This window comes from Sinohyriopsis cumingii, chromosome 1 (assembly GCF_028554795.1).
Source record: "Sinohyriopsis cumingii isolate HCF-2022 chromosome 1, ASM2855479v2, whole genome shotgun sequence".
Lineage (NCBI taxonomy): Eukaryota > Metazoa > Mollusca > Bivalvia > Unionida > Unionidae > Sinohyriopsis > Sinohyriopsis cumingii.
The window spans coordinates 27,009,971-27,030,442 of NC_142961.1; the positions used below are offsets into that span (position 1 = coordinate 27,009,971).

Consider the following 20,472-nt stretch of genomic DNA (forward strand, 5'->3'; position numbering starts at 1 on the left):
CATTAGGACATAGAGTTGAGATGATCAAATAAAAGTAGTGTGATGAATATCAGTCATGGTAATCAAAAATATGTGTTGGATAGTAATCAAACAGTGTGTATTGGATAGTTATTAAAAAGTGGTGGGATGGATAACAATCAAAATATGTGTATTGGATAGTATCTACAAACCTTAATATTAGAATTTTCGTCTGAGGCAATACATTATATATATATATATATATATATATATATATATATATATATATATATATATATATATATATATATATATATATATATATATATAATCATCAGCAGCAGCAGCAATGTATACTTTCAGCGTAATGTCAAAATCCCATTTGTGGCTATAAACTTTCAACCTAAAATTTTCCTATGTTAAATTCCCGTTAGTTGCTATACCTGTTTAACATGGGCAGTCCTCCGACCCCGTCGCCCAAGTGATACATCTTACTACAAATGTATGAATCCCACACAAGACCAGTCTCTTCCTGGAATCTTTCCGACTTCGTATGTTGTTTCAAGGGTTCGCATAGCAACTTCTAACTGTGCAAAGTTTGCCAAAATTGTTAACTTTTTTTAAAATCCCCGTACCGTTGTGTTTTGATCATTTTTAGCGTCTACTTCGTTTAGACACTCAGATGGCTCTCAGTTTACATGGAAAATATTCTTACCACCAAACGTTTATCCATAAATGTCTGGGTCAGAAATACGAGGTGATATGTTGTCTTCGCTGCAGGTATAACGGTACCAATTGCGCAAGTCCAGGTGGGCGGAGCTTAAGGTGTATGGAACATTGTATTCAGAATTAAAGAACAACACTAGCTGTGATTGGTGCATTATGTAAGAGTTGTACTTTCTGTTTGGCTTTAAAAAATGTTGAGCCTCTTGGCAACATGTGAGTTTGTGTTAATTTCTATCTAGATCATATTTTGTATTTTTTATGATTTTTTTAAAATATGGTACACATGGCTGAAAATGTGCTTGTTGTGACTAGATAACTCTTACCCCTGTCTAGTTCCAGTAGAGTTATCTCTCTTAAATGCAATGGAGTACCTGGTTATGTCATTGTCAAATTGACAATCTAGCATTGTTCTATATGACAGTGTGTGACATGCATGCCCAAGTAGGACAGAAAGTATATTTATTTCACAAAACATTAGCATTGAGGCATATGGAAAAACAATTGGTACCGTGATACCTAAATGCAGTGAGCTTTCGTTAGCGACGCCCCCCCACCCCCCGCCCTCTCTCTCTCTCGTATCTTTGCAATTTTAAAGTTCCACTGATTGTTATATAATGGTAGTTTGGTTATGTATGATCTCACGTGTATACGGCCGTCGTGAAATTTAGAATGTATTAGTGTGTACTAGTTTGTTTCTCGTTTATAGTGTAAAGCTTTGGGGGGGGGGGAGGTTACACCTCTTAATAAAAATTGCCATTTACCTTGGCTCAGTAAAAGATTCATCAATGTATATGGTACAAGTGAATCACGTAATTGATAATACAGCAACGGTGTGCTCGTGTAATGCGTCATTTGTTGATTTTCTGTTGCGGTCTGTGTGACACATCCATTGATCGTGATATTTTATTTCTCTTGCGCCATTTACCTTAATATGTATACACAACCTAGAATAGATAAGCGCGATCAGTTTTCATTTAATGTCCAATTAAATATCGTACTATTTTAAAAGTACAAGTGTTGTAGCTCATTTTTGTTTACTTTTTAGAGAAATAATACCCTCGTTCCATAAATGTGCTAGCATTTTTTTTTTAAAATTACGCTCGATTCAATTTGTTATTAAGTTAGTCATTCGTACAATTTTGCTAAATAATATCTTCGAGTGATTCAATAGTTCAATAACTGTGACAGTGATTTTTCATTTAGATTTGTAATGTTCCTTTATCCCTCTAAGAATGTGGTAGTACGAAAGTAGAAAGTGTGTCAGCTCTCTCCATTTTGTCACGATTTAACTCCATTATCTACCTGTATTTGCCATACGAGAAATAAACATTATATAACCAATTCTTTCGAATTCCTTCACCTACTGCTAAATTTCTTTTTCCTAATGTCGCTGGTTTTTGACAATGATGCAAGCTACTGGGAAAATGACGTGATCGTTTCCTTTTTATGCTACTCATCTCTAGTTCTTTGGCGATTCATTCAAAATGCAAATTTTTCTTCACAATTGCAGAGAAAATGACAGAATTTCTTGAATTAAAATCCGATTAGTCATAATATAAATATCACTATTGAACACCAATTTCTTCCGTTATGTTTAAAATCCACGTGCACATGACGGGTATAAACAAAAATGCAAATATTCTCCGCGTTTATCTCTTGTTCTCAAATTAAGTTCCAGACGTGAGGGAAATAGAACATTGAAAATAAAGGAAATTTTGGAATTTATTGAAAGGTAACACAATGTTAATATATATAGATTAATATATAGACGGATAAAAACGACCAACCTCTACATTATATACGGGGTCGAACATCGGTCTTTGGGCTTCCTCTGCCCCTTCTAGTGGAACTTGATATGTCGACTCAAAGACCCATTCATGCACCTTTGCGTCAAATGCATATAATTTTGTGACTCAGTACAAATAAGGGGCCCCGAATGACCGAGTGGTCTTAAGCGCTCACTGTTACGGATCACTGCCATCGCACCTGTCTGCGTGGGTTCGAGGATCGAGCTCGACTAATGTGGGTATGTGAGAAAGCTTGCCGGTATCTTCTCGTGGGTCGGTGGTTCTTTCCGGGGTTTCCCGGGGTTCTTCCTCCACCATTAATACTGACCGCCATGTATAGCCTATCTTGTGCTGAAAATGGCGTTAAACCCCATTACAACAACAGCAACAACAGTGCAAATAAGGAGAAAGATCGATGGTTTTATAATACTTTGTCTTTGTAAGAGTAATACAAAAATTCAAGAACAAAAATATGTCAAAGAATTTGTAGGAATGTAACCGTAATATGCTTCAAACCATGAAGGGTAACGAAGGCGTTTTTCGCAGAAAAATGAGTATGTTTCTAGCATCAAAGCAAACCAAACAAAAGATTAAGACACGGTGAATGCCATGTTTATTGTTACAAATAATCCATGATTACAATCGCATATGCAGTGCATTTCCATTATAGAAGCTTTATTGTATGAATCCGGGAATTTAACACCTAAAAGACTGATTCGTCCCACTTCAGAGGTACAAGACGCCAATTTGTAATAGTTTTCAATAATACAAAAGTTATCTCCTTTAGCCTGATCGCTGTCATGTGCTCAATGCGTAAGACGGTGGACAATTGCCAAAGAACGTAAAAATGCAAAACAGAAACACAAAAGATGAATCTATTTTTACATGCAAACATGGAACATGTCGATTATAAAAAAAATGGTGTACACTTCAGATAATTACCAAGAACGTGCAGCTCACTTTCAGAAAAAATATATTTGATATTTACGGCAGCATGAGATAAGGAATTATAGAAATAATATCACACTGAGGAAATAGATTAATGTAACAAAGGGAAAAACTTACATAACATTATAATTATATTTATCAACTAGGAAATCAGGATAAACCCAACATGAAAAGTGTTTTAATATTGACTCAAAGTATGAGAAACCTAAATGGTAAATCCGAGGAATTAGCAACTATGAAACTTCAAACTTATAGGCAAAACGAAACGAAAAGAAAACAAAAACACGCTTTAACAATGTTTTTGTTTTCTTCTCAAGCAATCCTGATTTCGGAACCGTTTCGCTATGCTTATTGCCTGGATACCTGTACTTTTGTTAAATTCTCCAAATGGGTAACAGTTCGAGCACAACAGCTCAGCACAAAAAGCACAATGAAAGAAAGACTGCTGCCAAAATAAGAACAGTCACAGTAGTTTTTATATGGATACGTACTATAGACAGAGATCGAGGATTTCATGGCAATATTCGGCACTTGTGACAGATTTATTCCTATACCAGTCTTGAAAAAAAAAATGTTTTACCACTTGATTTGCTTTCAATACAAAATTACAAAAGAAGTAGATTTCTAAATTCAATAATTCCACCCAATTATCTATTGTCATGCGGAGAAAGTGGTTAGCGTACCCGACTCGCCACCAGAAGTATGCTTGTTCAAATCCTGCCATCGGATCAATCTAGGCTGGCTACCGAAGTATATCCTTGGGCAATGAACTTTATTCCAATTATTTCCGTACGACCTAATGTATTGGTGTGTCGATAAACACCAGACCAAACGGAATCAACATGTCATGGGGATATGTTTACTATGCCGTGGCATAATGCGGGGCAGATCTGGGTCTACGCAGTTTGCAAGGATTAATCAGCAGAACAATCATATACCCTGATATACACCTCTTTTGACTGCAGTTAGACCCAACTTATAACCATTCAGTAGACGGTATTATCTCATTTGCAGAGGCAATTTACTTTAATTTATCCCTATCACTCCCATCTTTCGTAGGTTCAGAAATGTTAACCCTATCTACACCCTGGAGGATCGAACAGATATTTCAGTGCGTCGGGCCCGTGAATTTCATTGGATGAGGCGGCAAGCCACCGTATCAAATCAAAATCAAGTTGTTCAAATTTGAACAAAAGCGAGCACACAGCTGGAATCAACTCATAAACAAGCAATTTTCCACTGACGGTCCGTATTTGTGCAAATGATGCATTTGCACAAATACACCCGTAAAGGCTTCTCTCTGGTACTTCGTCACAATTTCGATGTTAAACTTACAAAATATTATTTGATTGCCTCCACCATTTTCGGCCGACGTACAATACACCGCTGTAACCTGCTATTGTTTAGCTGGCGTTACATACAACGGAGATAATTCATGAACTCCAATATATGTCGCTAAGACAAGAACAGAAATATCTGTTCGATCCTCCAAGGGTTATACAGGGTTAACACATCGGAAACATTGGCTGGCGAAAATGTATCACTCCTCTTCGAATTATAATAAAATACTGTGCAGTAAGATACTAGCTCAAATTAGGTTCAACACCCGGACACAGGCATTGGACCAGTAGGATAAAAGTAGGGATACAAAATGATGGCTTCCTCACTTTTCTTTTATAAAAGCCCTCACTTCACCAAAAAGGGGCTGCAATAAATATCATTAGTTACCAGTGACTCAGTGGCTTAGTACGTTGTTTATGACACAGTCTAGGGAGCACGTGGTTGCACTGGGTCATTAAGGGTCTAATGGGTAGTTTTTATGCACACATTTGATGTTGCATACACCTGCCTAATATCAAAATTCGTATAAAAAAATAAAATACACGAGTAAGGTCAAAAAGGTCCATATTTTGGGATAGGTATAATAAAGCAAAACATAAAAATATCATTCACTTGACTTGAAAAGTCAGTGGAAATTGATAGAATAAAAAGTTGATGTACTCTACCCACAAATTTATACATGCTTTTTTTTGTGTCCAAATGCCATTTTTGAGAACACGTGATGCTCACAGTGCAAATACAAGCCTTTTTCGTGGGTGATAATTTTGAGAAGAAAAAAACCCAAATGTATTTAATAGCTTGATGTAATTCAAAATAGTTGTCATCCAGACAGTTTTTAAATATTCTAGTTGTCTTGAACCAACTCGTCTACTTGCTACCAGTGGCTAGTTCTACTTCCTAGCCGACAATTGGCATTTCACTGCTACATAATTTGCAGTGACTACGTCAGATGTGCATGCCTCTCAACAATTTCAGGAACAACACAAGCCAGACAGACCAAATTCACAAGTATATCCTTATCTTTAATTATTACAAAACAATAGTTTAAAAAGCCACACCATAGCCTTAAGTTAAGAAATTTGCAAGGGGCCATTTTAGGAAACTATCCACCATAGAAACCAGTTTCGTATCTTGAACAGATTATATGTCTAAAAAAAGAAAAAGGTACCTTCCAATGAGTTATATGCTAGCTAAGGATGAATCTGAGAAAGCTTATGTTAGCGTGATTTATTTTTTATGTGTACCAGATGCTTTGAGTATCAAACTCATTATTGTTATTATTATTATTATTATTACTTGATTCGGTTGCAAAACTATCCACCCAGACTGAATACCAATTCTGTTCTAGCTCACTTGGTAGAGCTCATTTAGCAATCCATCTAAGGGTTGCGTGTTCGATACTCACCCATGGCGGACTGCCTAAATGTGTATTTGGGAAAGGCACCGAGTGGCCAATTTTTCAGCATCATCTATACAATGGGGAGCCCGCAGAATTATTGGATGGGGGAGGGGCAAACATGTAGCGGTCAGGTATTAAGTGGTAACAATGAAGGCCAAAACAGGTTTAGAGGTGAAATGTGGTGTGGCAAGTGCCCCTTATCCCTTGGCCCCTATATGCGGGCACCCATATAATTCCAATACTGTATTAAAATTGCCGTTAAAACCAGCAAAACAAAACCAAAGTTAGGGTGGCTTTCAAGCAAAGGCAGTAAGACAGCCTATCATCATTACCAACATTCTATTTGCCTTTTCGCACTGGATACACTTGTGCGAATATATCTGGGTCAACCAGTAACTCGGAGATAACTTCTACTATTACGATGATATTCTTAAGCTATATATCGGTACATGCACGCTGAAACTATAAATCATGCTGTGAGACGATGACACTTTTAAAGCGCTATATACCGGTACATTCACACTTATACTGTAAGTTACCCTGTGAGACGATGACCATTAGAATTAAAATCTTCCAAAACATAATGGTGTACTAATGCATATACTCTAACTCAATATAATAGCTACACTATGAATTGATGCCATCTATAAGTGGATAATGGAAAATAAACACGTTTATGACAAATATCTTTATGAGTGACGAATGTACTCATATTTACATCTATAATTACACTTCAGAGTCGGATGGCCGCGGCATTGGCACAAGTACCTACATATTACGTATCGATGACAATTAGTGATTTTCCAGGGAAATATTCTAATTATTTAACGTAATTTGTTCTGCCTGTATAGATTATGGATTGTCGTTGTTTGTGAGAATAGCACTATACCAAGGCAATCTCCAAATCAGCGGGGACTCCATATTCTAACAGTCAGTCTGCCGTAACCAATATATTATTACTAACAAATCAGATAAACAGAGAGCAATTCAAACGTAAAAATATGAAAGGACATATATTAATGTAGATATCATCTATATGCTATTCCTCTCCATCTAAAATAAATTACAGGCTCAGACTGAGAGATATTTAATATGTATGTATGTATGTATGTATGTCCTAAACTCGCCCCTCCATAATCCGATTGCCTCTGTAGACTGGCCGTCTCTATATAACTGCATATAACTGTATACATCTAATAATGCATGGGACAACGTTTCTCATACAACACAATCCAGAGGTGAAAGCGATTATATCTGAAACGCGGACATTATTAATGGTCAAGCTGATGATTAGCATTGAAAATGTGGTCAGTTTTATCACGTGCAACATAATGAAAAGGATGAAGAATAGAAAATGCGGCCATTTGCATGGGTAAAGTAGATGATGCCCACGAGGTCATGGGTCATAGCAATAATGAGGAGTTTCAAAATGAATCTACCATGGTTCTTTTGCTTCATATATATCATATAAACAAACGTAAATTCACACTACCCCCTAATTGAACATAAATTTGCATTACTCACTAATCTAATATAAATTCACATTACCCCTAATCAAACATAAATTCGCATTTTCAAAACGAATCTACCCTTTTCCTTTCGCTTCATTTGTATCACCTAATCACTCGGGGAGTTTATAAATTCGTGATTTTGGTTTGTCTTGTACGTGGATATGCCTAATATAATAACCTAAAGTGATTTGTCTTTTACGGGGATATAATTCTTGTTTTGGTCTTCCAATACAATAATTGAAAGTGACTTTTTTACGGTGATATACATAATATTTTGAACGTCAAATACAATGACAATGACAAAATTCAATATAAGCAGTATCATATTAAAAAATAAATTTTAGTTTGTTTGTTTGTTTTTATATTGCAATGTCAATATGGAAATCTTATCCTCTTTTCCTCATATGTGATATGGATTTTGGAATCAGGCGTTCACGAAGTTTTAAGAATAGCCTTTAGAAGACGGATGAATTCCAATGATCAAAAACACAATACCGCCAATTCTCACAACCCGTGGCGAGTAATTGCTTACGAATTTCAGGATTAATTTTAAAGATAAAAGTTTTACTGTATCGTCTATGACAATAAGAATTATCCCTGCATTAATGTTAAAGTTTTTAACTATATTCTAAACTCAGACTCTAGAGAACTGATTTATGTACGGTTTGAGCAACTGTATATTAATTTTGGGAGGTATGCTTAAGGGCTATTGGTCATGCGAATAGTCTTGTCAGGGTAGGTGGTTGTGCTATAGACAGTATCACATATATTACGTAGTAAGTGGAAAGTTATAAATTACTTATTTAAAAACCTATTATTACGATTATATGGTCATAAAATAAGTCATAGAAAAAAGTGAGAAGCAACAAGCTTTGTAAAGTTCAGCAAATAATTGATTTCCTTAGAATATTATTTTTGAGCAATTTCTATTTCCAGAGAAAATTACTTTGCATTAAATAATTTTACCCACATCAACTCTACTGCACAAACGATGCCGCTCATATCTTGAATCAGGAATGACTAATTTTCTCCAAAACAAGATTTATATTTTAAAAAACACTAAGTCATAAAAAGGAAACCCATATGAGGGTCAAAAGTTCCTTGTTCTAGAACAATTAGACGGTCTGTTTCAGTAAAGCACGTGACAAACATCACGTCCACAATGACTAGCTATGTGAAGAAATTAAAATGTTCTTATCTCAACTTAAGATAATTTAATATTTGTCCTTCACTCAGAAATTTAAAGAAAGGTTGTGCACGCATTGTCACGGGCCAGGAACAACATGAACTTTAAGGTCAGGTACAAACTACACGTTTGCATAACCGATAGCAAATAATGATTTATAAATTTAAAAAAAACTAACAAACAATTAAAATTAAATGTACATAACACTAATTTAGCTGAAACATTATATTTTATATTGCATTTTACCCTCAGTAGATCATTGTCACTAATCGTGAAGTTAAAATACGTATAGAGCAAATGCTTAGTGACGTTGAATATGACGTGTATACGTCCAGTATGTGCAGAGAAACAATTGCTATTCAATTTTTGTATGTTTTAAATATATTAAAAAAACACTTCTCCTACCCACTAAATGGATTATTTATTCATAAGTGTCCTTGCTATTTCATTTTCACTACATACAGGCTCCATATTGATGTACAATGCATCAAAGTCTGTGGACAAAAGGGTATGGAATTTTTTATTATAAGTCATTCTTTCGCACATTCACTGCTTATTGGTGCATGATACTCTACTGAAAGAAATGGGACATCGCTATTACCATATTGTTTGGCCATGTCTTCAGAATCAGATTTCCAACCTCCACTCACTTGTCAAGAACTGTGCAGTACCAATAGCTCTTATGTCTGTCTTGTTTGAGGAAAGAAAACATGGATTCCGTTTCAGATATTTGATATGTCAATAAAAAACTGACAAATAATATTAAACTTCTATCTCATTTTTTTAAAAAAATACTTTTAATCTTGAGTTTATTTGTATTCAAGAACCGATCTGGATACATTCGACCGATGAATGATATATAACATATCTTACAATATTCCATTACTAACGTTCCATTCATAGTTCGAGAGAGTTAACACTATTAACACTAATATGATGAGGGCATATATTCAGGGACAGAAGAAGAGGACACATATTCAGGGTCAGAAAAAGAGGGCATATATTCTGGGACAGAAGAAGAGGACACATATTCAGGGTCAGAAGAAGTGGGCATATATTCAGGGACAGAAGAAGAGGACACATATTCAGGGTCAGAAGAAGAGGGCATATATTCAGGGACAGAAGAAGAGGACACATATTCAGGGTCAGAAGAAGAGGGCATATATTCAGGGACAGAAGAAGAGGACACATTCAGGGTCAGAAGAAGAGGACATATATTCAATGTCAGATGGTTACATATATTAAAGGACAGATAATCAAAACATTCAGGGTCAGATGATGAGGGCATATACTCAATGTCAGATGATGACGACATATATTCAAGGTCAGATGATGACGACATATATTCAAGCTCATTTCTATCAAAGATATGGCTTGGGGCCAGAATCTAACAAGGCACACAAAGTTCGTCTCAAAAGGATCGAGTACGGGCACGTCCATCCAATTCAAGAAAAATAGTTCATCACATTTAAAAATAAAAACTACAAGCCTTATCAACATGCTTGTGCAATTATTTGATACAAGTAAAGGAAATTCAGTTTTTAGTACAAGTACGATTTGTATCAGGCGATGATGAGCTGAAAATTTCCTGTACAAATAGATCGTTGCTGCAAGTCACTGTGGATAATGTTCTACAGTGTGACTTCGTTTTATGCGACTATCTTACAATTTATATAAATGAACCATTTTTCAAATAATATTCACTTACTTTCTCAAAATAATTGAGATATTGTGTTGTCAATGCTTGTAGTTATTATTTTAAACTGGGTATGTATTTTCTCAACAAAACTAAAATGGCTACTTAACCCTACTGAGACGGACTTTGCAAGGGACTACATACTAAGCTCTACTGAGACGGAGTTTGCAATGAACTATGAATAATGACTGCATGGAAGATTTTTCAGTTATCATTCAGAGAATCATTTGCATTTGAAAACATCTTCTGGAGTATCTTTTTTATAATAGCTCCATATACACCTCTTCGAGAGTTCAGGTATCCACATGTATGTAATTCTTCACACAGTTAAAACAAAAACTTGAGAGGCATCTTCAATCCTTTCCTGCACCGTCCACTTTTGTGTTTGTAAGCTTTTCCTTTCACCTTTTCCATATTGCTGTTACGAACAACCAGTAGATATTTCCACCTGATCTTTATTCATTTCTAAATGTATCTAAACCAAAAGATGATGGTATATTCATCTGTGCATTCAAGTCACCACAGCAATCAAACGTTTCGACCAATGATATGCAATACATTAACCTCATTCATCCGATTAAATTTTGGAATGATCTCTGTAAAAACTCATCATTCGATTTAATTTTCTGGAATGATCTCTGTCAAAACTCATCCATTCGTTCAGGTTTTGTAATGATCTCTGTAAAATCTCATCCATCATATCAGATTTCGGAATGATCTCTGTCAAAACTCTTTGCAGGAGGCACGATCCTATGTATTACTGCACATGTGAATCTTTTATAAAAATAAATTTTTAAAAATCTCACAGTGTACCACCTTTCATGGAGTCTATTTTTCTACCAGAAACGCCTTGTTTTATCCAGTGAAACTAAATCGGATTACTTCATCATTTAAGACACGTATTTTATAGAGAACAAGTTTAAAAAAAAGCTCAATATCAAAACACTCTTCCACAAGCTTCACCATGTACCGGTCTTGAAAGTTTGGTAAACAGTCGACACTCTATACAAGCGTATGCGAATATATATATATATATATATATATGTATATATATATATATATATATATATATATATATATATATATATATATATATATATATATATATATATATATTGTGTGATATGTCATAAACAGATTGCATTATCTCATTGCTGGACCAAATCTGACCAAATCTGAGCACGTGACATTTATAGAATATTTTGCAAGACTTTCCTACACGTAGATGTATGTCGTCGTCACGCCAAATTCCGCTGTATTTCGTGCACTGGGTGGATCCCCAATTTCATCAGGGTCCTCGGAACCATGAGAGTTGCCGCTGGGATGTAAGAAACGTTGAGCAAATTTGAATTTGTATTTCAGGTCTCTAGCGAATGGCTGCGCCAAATCCTCGCAAGTTCGCATTGTCTTCTTTATAATAGGATGTGGAGACAGTTCGTTTAAGTTTAGAGCCAGGTGGAATGTTAACGGTGACCCAAGCGGAATTTCAAACAGGGCGTGTCCTTTCGGATCCAGAACGCATCCCACGATAGTTGACTCTTCGAAAGAGTCCAGTAACGTGAACATACCTGAAAAAGGCTTAATCCGTGGACGTCGTTTGCCGTATACATATCTCACCAAGGTTGGGAACTGCTTTGCATCAATCAGATTCTCACTTTTAACCGACAGTCGACCATTCCCGTTGATACTGGGCATGACTTCGATGAACTCTCCCTGATGACTCATGGGAATGACGATTTCATTATTCTTCTCGTCGCGGCATTTGAGGTACTTCTGGTCCTGTACGAAACTCTTCTTACGGTTTAAGTATTTTGAGTCGGTTTTTACTCTGGCAGTCCCCGTAAAAACGGATTCAACTAAGAAAACATTTCCTGGCGCATAATCCAGTTGGGTGTACTCGCTTCCGCTCTTGCCTTCAGTGACGCAAAATGCCATCAAACGCGCAAGGTTAAGGAAGGCCTTGACGTCTGATTGGAGTAATGTCGCAATCATCTTATGGGTGCTGTTGTCCTTGGAAGTTCGGCACCTCATCCGTAAAAAGGAACCTGAAAATCCAGAATATAAACGTCATTATAAATTGTTCTGAGATATATTTTGTCTTAGATATCAAAATACTTAAATGTTATTACGATATACAATTCGTTCATGGATAAAATTGAGGAAGAATGACACTGGCATTTGGCGTGGAATTGTTTAATTAATTTATCTTATATCAATAATTATTTTTTAATTTAATGTTATTTATATTTCACTTGCTGGGGTTTCAAAAGAAGGATATAAGTACAATGTATGTTACTTTCCTACTGTGATAACTTTACATAAACCTGTTTACATATGACATATAAACCATACGTTAAATGTGACTGATTCGTCTTTGAAATCAGAATGATAACACGGAAATTTGTCAACACTCTTTTAAACGTGATATCAAATACAAACAGACATGCAATAAGCTATCAAGCATACACCCATGTATAAATACCAAACCCAGCACTCTAAGTTGAACACAGACAACTTCAAATTAAGTAACACACCTTGTATAAGTCTAACTTTGTTGTTGTACTTTTTAATAACCATTATAGGGCTTTGATATACTATTAACTGCGAAGTCTCATCCATATTTCGTGTTTACCTTTTGACTGTGAGCCTGATTCTTCCTTTAAAACAAGTAGATATAATTACTTATCACGATATTTTAAAGACCAGTTCCTAGTACAAGCACAAACAGGTCTTCTTGCTTCCCACCCCCATCTCCCCATCCAACCCATAGACACTAATTTCTTTATACATGTACCGTCGCAGAGACTGGTACCCTAACCTTTGTATCTCCCCAGCCGTCTCTTAAAGAGTCACAATTCACTCTCCAGCTTCTCTGAATTTATTGTTTAATGTACATGACCTTCAAAAACAAAACACAAATACAAAGAATCTGATCAAACTCGAGATTCATTGCAAAACGGAGATCTGACGAACACCAATACAAGGTCAAGCTCTGCTGAGGTTACGATCCACGAATCGAATTACAACTACCACTACGTCTATGAAAGTGAAAAACATCATCTGTAACGATAACTCTCCCTAGCAAGAATTGTAACGCTTTATCTGATAGGATACTGAAAATAAGTGAACAGAGAATTCTCAAGGTCACAGGAATGTTTTATAAGTAGACCTCGATTTTAATCAGATTAGAAATTCAAAATAACTGTACATGTATAGCAGATGATCGTTTACTTTTGTTTTCGTTTCGTATCAACAATCTGTAATGATACTGGAACATGTTCGCCTGCCAACAGAACTTGAAAAAGTCACAGCATGCCATCAACAAACACAGTACAAATTGAAAATGAAATATACGAAGAGTAATATTCTACTGATCAACACGTTTTACGTTACAGAGAAATAAGACATGATACTGATCAAGACGCTTTAAGTTACAGAGAAAAAAGGCATGATACTAATCAAGACGTCTCATGTTACAGAGAAATAAGACATGATACTGATCAAGACGTCGCACGTTACAGAGAAATAAGACATGATACTGGTCAAGACATCTCACCGTACAGAGAAATAAGACATGATACTGATCAAGACATCTCACCGTACAGAGAAATAAGACATAATACTGATTAAGACGTCTCACGTTACAGAGAAATAAGACATGATACTGATCAAGACATCTCACGTTACAGAGAAATAAGGGATGATTTTAGAAAACGTGTTCTATTGGTGTGTTTTGACAGATTTTGTAGGTTTAGATATATTATTGTGTTTCGTCATCCGGAACGTGAAATTATTTTGAGTTGATCGATTTCGTTGTTGTAAGAGAGTTGGGCATTGTTAATATTTTTTGTATCATAATACTCTTACAAGTGCGTGTCTTTCTCATAATAACACCTTTTTCTTGTATATATTCTTTTGAGCTTAAAGTATCACTTTCTCCATTTATTTAACCAGGGCCAAGATCATATTTTAAACCTGAATAAAAATATAAAGCTGTTTTATTCCCTGTCAGTTGGATTTACATTGCAAACGATATCGCAGTTAGAATTAATATGGTACAAATGGAGACTTGCATTCCTTTCAAAATCTTGGCAAGCCATGGGACGTCGATACACTTCGTCTAACATAAATCCTGCCAATAGCAACCGAAATAATTTACCAGTGAGAGATCTACTTATATCACTGTTCTAAAACTGATATAATTTTAAATGGCGTCCATTTAAAGGAGTTGCAAAGTGACGATATTGAAGTTAAAATATCTTTAACATTTAAAATCTCACTGTTTTTGTTTTGCAAGCTGCGTATTTTCTGCATTTAAAAAGAATTACAGAGTTACTGACGCACAGTACAGCAATAGATAAACCGTAAATAATAAATGTATTGAACACTTTTAAGACAAATTGAGTTTTCTGAAATTTGAAAGCAAATAAGACGCTTTTCTACATGCATAGTACCCGAGATGTGGTAAGTAAGTAATCCATATGTGATCTTCTCTAATGTGAACGCACACAGTATGTGCTGCACTCTGCACATTGATCATTTTGTTACAGCGTGAAAATAAGTTGCGGCACTGTCTTTTATCTTAAGTGCATACCTTTGTAATCAACAACATTAGTTTTAACGAGGAGGAGTAACCGTATATAAACAATTATACCCCCCCCCCAATATGCGATAATAATTGCGCAACGTAGATAGCAAGTATTAAACAATAGTCCATCGAAGGGACTGGCGCTTTGCTGTCCGAAAAGAATTTCAAGGAATTCAGTATAAGACTACATCTTTTTACTGCTGGGTGTTGAAACCATCTCTGATATTCTTGTGCAATATGAGTATAAAATTAGCCACTGTGGCAGCCATATTAGATAAAAGATCGGCACCATTATCATCGTTGGAGACATTTGGTGAAACTCCCAAGTTGATATGACCATCCATTCAGGAGATATTTGGTGAAACTCCCACGTTGATATGACTATCCAATCAGGAGATATTTGGTGAAACTCCCACGTTGATATGACCATCCATTCTGCAGAATTATGACAAGATTGTCAATATGTTCATTGTGGCTGTAATATATGTGGTCATATCGGCACCATTTTCATTGAGAAGTAGCTATATTCATACTCTGTCTCCTAGTGAAACCCCCATGTAAAGATGATGTTCCATTTAAGAGAATCAACAAGATTTTCAAAATGGCTGCCATGATGACCATACTGGATGTTATATCGGCACAATTTTCAATTAGTACCATGTAGACGTCATAAGAAGTGTTCTGGTGAAAACCCAATATGGATAAGACTTTCCGTTAAGGAGAAGTAGCGTTAAGACTTTAAGTCGACAAGACGTTTTAAAGACCAACTGTATCCCATAAGAAGTCTTTGGTGAAAACGTCATGCTGATGTAACTATACATTCAGGCGGAGTAGTAAAAACAAAATTTTTAAGATGACCACTGTGGCAGCCATATTGATTGTTTGAGCAAACACATTTTTATTTAGGATATCTAAAGAAGAATTCCATTGAAAAACACTCATGTCAATATGACTTCCTGATTAAGAAGAAAAGCGATAACAATATTTTTAAGATGGCTGCCACGACAGCCATATGGGACGTCAGATTTGCGTTTAGTAACAACATGGCATCATAAGAAGTATTGAAATGACCACCCCTTCAGAAGGAATACTGATAAAATGATTTTCAAGATGTCTGTGGCGGCCGCCATAATGGACGTCTGAGCAGCACTATTTAAGACGTGCTTTACCCATTGTGTGTGTAGTTGTTTTAAGATAATTCTGCAATTAATTTAGGAGAAGTAGCAATAACGAATTTGAGCTAAGGAACGACGGCCGACGGCCAATGTGCCATCCCGTAAGCTTTTCTGGCTTATATCCAGTAGAGCTAAAAAGAAGAACAAAGAATTATTAAGATACGCATTAAAATAATTTCGATTGCTATATGTATTATATCAGGACAACTAAAAAGGGAACATTATAAGACTTATTTTCTACAAACGGGTATTTTGGTGATGTTTTCTTTTCTTGACGTAAGAGAGTACATCCCTATTGGACTGTCTCTCTCAACTTTAAAAAGTTTTAACATAATAACAGAATGGTGTACACAACACGCACGATGTCTGTTGTACTCGACAATACTGGGCCGTCTTTCGCGCTTTGGTACAAGACAAAATTATGTTATAATAGAGATGGGTCTAACCGGTTTTCATGAGGTAAAAAAGCCCCCTCCCCACCCAAAAAAAAGTAAACAAATACAAAACAAAAAGCAGTATTCAGGACCTTAACATATTTTATCAGATGCTAGCGTGTTACCGCTATGTTTCCTGAGCATGTGCTATGGCGAGTGTGGACGGACTGGGGAAAGGAAAACGTAAAGAGCATCAGTTTTAAACTGAAATGAGTGCTCTGAAAGGAAACTAAACAATACTTTGCTACAAATACATTACTTTTATTGGCTAAAGTCAGGCATGGATTTTAGTGTCTTCTGTTTTGATGCAAAATGTGGAAAAATCATGAAAGGAAGATTGTTAGACTATTTAGTGATTTCCCCGTCTAAAATAATAAGTATGATCAGTGACACTTCTATACGTAGTCTTCGGCGTAAATAGTAGCTCGACTTAAAGAGGATATATTTTGATGCTTTCACGTTAATTCCTGGAGCAAAAGAAGACTGTTTATTACTGTTACCCATAGACGGAAATTGCTTCAATGTACAGTAGGCATTCTTCCGGGAGTAAAGCAGTTTTGGTCCACGCGATCAATACATCACGTCATTTGTAATGGGGTTCGTGAGGATCATCTCAATGTGTTAACGAGCTTACGCTATAGCGTTGTGTGTGGGGTGGGAGGATGGGGTAAATATATTCAGTGATCATAAAGTGTCCCATGTCTTTATCGTTTGTAGCTCATGTAATCTTATGTGTGTACACACATTTATCGCGTATATTAACACCCATAAAAACTAAATGTCATTTTGGCTAATTCACAGTACATACCTAGAGACAGGCCCGACCCTATGGCAAGGCAAACGAGTCAACCGCCTTGGGCCCCGCGCTTTCAGGTAATGCAAGTTTTTGCTTGGAGCCCCGCATTCATTGCTTGCTGCCTTTGGGCCCCGCACATCTTAGGGCCGGGCCTGCCTACAGATTTGTATTAAAATTTAAACGCGAAAGAAAGGAAAAATCTTTCATTTGTATTTTTTTTCATAAATGGAATCTACAGTAAAAGCAATGTTTCACCAGCGTCCTCTTTGGTACCTTTTCTAAAATACCAGTTTTAGTCATATACATTTGTATAATTTCTAGATCTGAATATTCCGTGATCTACTTCCACGTTTTGTTACAATTAGCATTAGCATCGTTATTCCCACTGACCGCTCCGGTGGCCTAAGCAATTAGAGCATCCACCCCGGATGCGGGAGGTCGCGGGTTCATACCAAAAACTTAAAAACTGGTACTAATAACTGCCCCGCTAGACGCTCAACATTAAGAGGTTAGTGTTAGAATTGGTCGGCATGGAGTCAGAATAATGTGACTGGGTGGGACATGATGCACCAGTACTAGACATCACTATAAACTGCCACAATGCAGACGTAGTAGCGATATGACTGAATAATTCTAAAAGCTACGAAAAAATCCGTATCACACACACACACACACATTTGTTGCCAATCCATTGTATAGTGCTCCGAAATCCAACGAAACAGCCTATCACTATTTCTTTGAGTGCAAACTATACAATAATCTTCGAATTCTCCTCAACCTACTCAAAATTCCATTTCATAGTGACCTAAACAAACTGCTGTTTGGCAACGATACTCTTAATGACGCAATAAATACGGACATTTTTTTTTAAAGCTGGATCATCATTATCTCTGACGGACTACTCACGATAAATCCGCAATATAATTCACGAACATTTTGCAAATTAAATCCAAATCTCTTTTTTTCCCCAAGAATCGTTGTCGTAGAGTTAAGTTTTGATCACTATTATTATTATTATTATTATTATTAATATTACTGGCTTTTTCACCCCGGTCATTGTTTGACTAGGCAATATACAAAAGACCCATGATTCAATAACTCAATCATAGGGAAGATGCCATTTGTCCATCGCTTCAGTCATTCGTGTTCCAGAGTGAACCGATCTAACAGGTTTTGTTTCCCCTTTTTTATCTTACACACTTAATTTGTATTTATGTTTTACCTTCTTTTTTTCATGCAAGAACCTTTTGCTCTTTGTTAATCATTATCGCAGACAGATGTCGTAGCCTTTTCTCGAAGATTATATTAATCTTTTTCTTTCATTCCGTTGTGCAGTCTCTTTTGTATCATGACGTAAATGTCCCCATCCCCTTTTGTGTTATATATAATTCATATCCTGTGAGATAATGTTATTTAGTCATATGCATAAAATTCTGTTAATATTATCAAGCATTCTCTTGTAGCAGGGATATCACTATCCATTCTTTTTGGCTCATATTTGAAATTCTCTGAAATTATTCTATATACCTTGATTTCTGTGTTAGGAATCCGAAATGACTGTGTACTTAGATGAGAATTAATTGCTAGGTCGAAATGTGTGTGTGTCTGTAATAAACGAATGCCTATACCACCGACTTTGTCCCATCAATTTTTGGCGACGTGTGCATGGTCGAGATGGTATAAGATAGGTAAGGCGATTGATGCCGTTTACCCGAATCAAAAATTTTCTAACCGGTTGAATGTTATGTATTCGTATGTATAAAATTCTGTTATTATTACCACGCAGTCTCTTGTAGAAACCAGGGAGAGAACTTTCTGTTGGTGTTTGTATCTCTCTCTTTCTCTCTCTCTCTCTCTCTCTCTCTTATATATATATATATATATATATATATATATATATATATATATATATATATATATATATATATATATATATATATAATGTCCTTAAATACCGATATATTTGAAAGCATCATTGTAGTTTTGTAGTTGTAGTAGTAGTTGGGAGAATAAGGAATTCCTGCTACTATCCATTATAATATTTTCAATTAGTGAAGGCTATATTCACTAGGATCAGGAAGTTAAGAACAGAACTAAATTAAAGAATATACTCTGAAACAAAACAATACGTATGCCTCTGAGAAACTTGTAACTTTTGCAATCAATGGTTAACTTCTCGAAAACGTTAATTTTCACGCATTACATAGAATTCTTTTCCAAGCACTGAAATAGCTTCATATAAAAGACAGAATAAACGTTCAAAAGGCAGCACTTGCCTATGAATGTGTAAACTGTAACATGAGAAAACTATCGTATTAAAATCAGGGGCCCTATGCTTTGCGGTCAACCTCGTATGATCTTTTCAAATTTCCTAATGTTTAGTAGTTTATAATTTAAAAATTTAGTATTATTTGCCCACCTCAGCCACTTCTGTTGAAAGTATTAAAGAAAAACATCTCAAAACTCGATTTTGACTTATTTCTTGATGTCATTATTATGTTGGATTTTTCTGTGTTGTTGTAAAATTCTTGTTATTTTTCACCTGTTTTGTCTTTCTGCATGCTATTTTTTTTAAAAATATGATTGTTATGTTCAGAGTATTATATAGTTACATCACCTAACTGTTACTTACACATATTTCGTTAGTAAGATACATTCAGGTAGATTCTTGTGAAGCCCTGAGCATCAGTATAGACTTTGATGCATATATATTTAAAGGAAACTACCGTCAATAATAATAATAATAATAATAATAACAATAATAATAATAATAATGTGCTGATAGGATCAAAATAAAAATTACTGTTGGCATACTTTACATATATGTATATATTTATCCAAACATCTTTTATCCAAACATCTTAAATTCCAAAATAAAGTATCACACGCCAGACATTGGATTTGCTTCAAAAAGTTTTGCTTTTATA

General features: G+C 35.6%; 1 protein-coding gene across 1 annotated transcript in view; it reads right to left on the reverse strand.

The window, feature by feature from the left end:
* Positions 1–3,061: 3,061 nt before the first annotated feature.
* The window catches only part of LOC149806582 (uncharacterized), a 64,238-nt gene continuing 46,827 nt past the window's right edge, over positions 3,062–20,472 (reverse strand). The window contains exon 2 of the mRNA XM_089955050.1: positions 3,062–12,597. Coding sequence (XP_089811176.1) covers positions 11,768–12,597 — 830 coding nt within the window. The 3' untranslated portion in view covers positions 3,062–11,767. The remainder of the gene's footprint in view (positions 12,598–20,472) is intronic.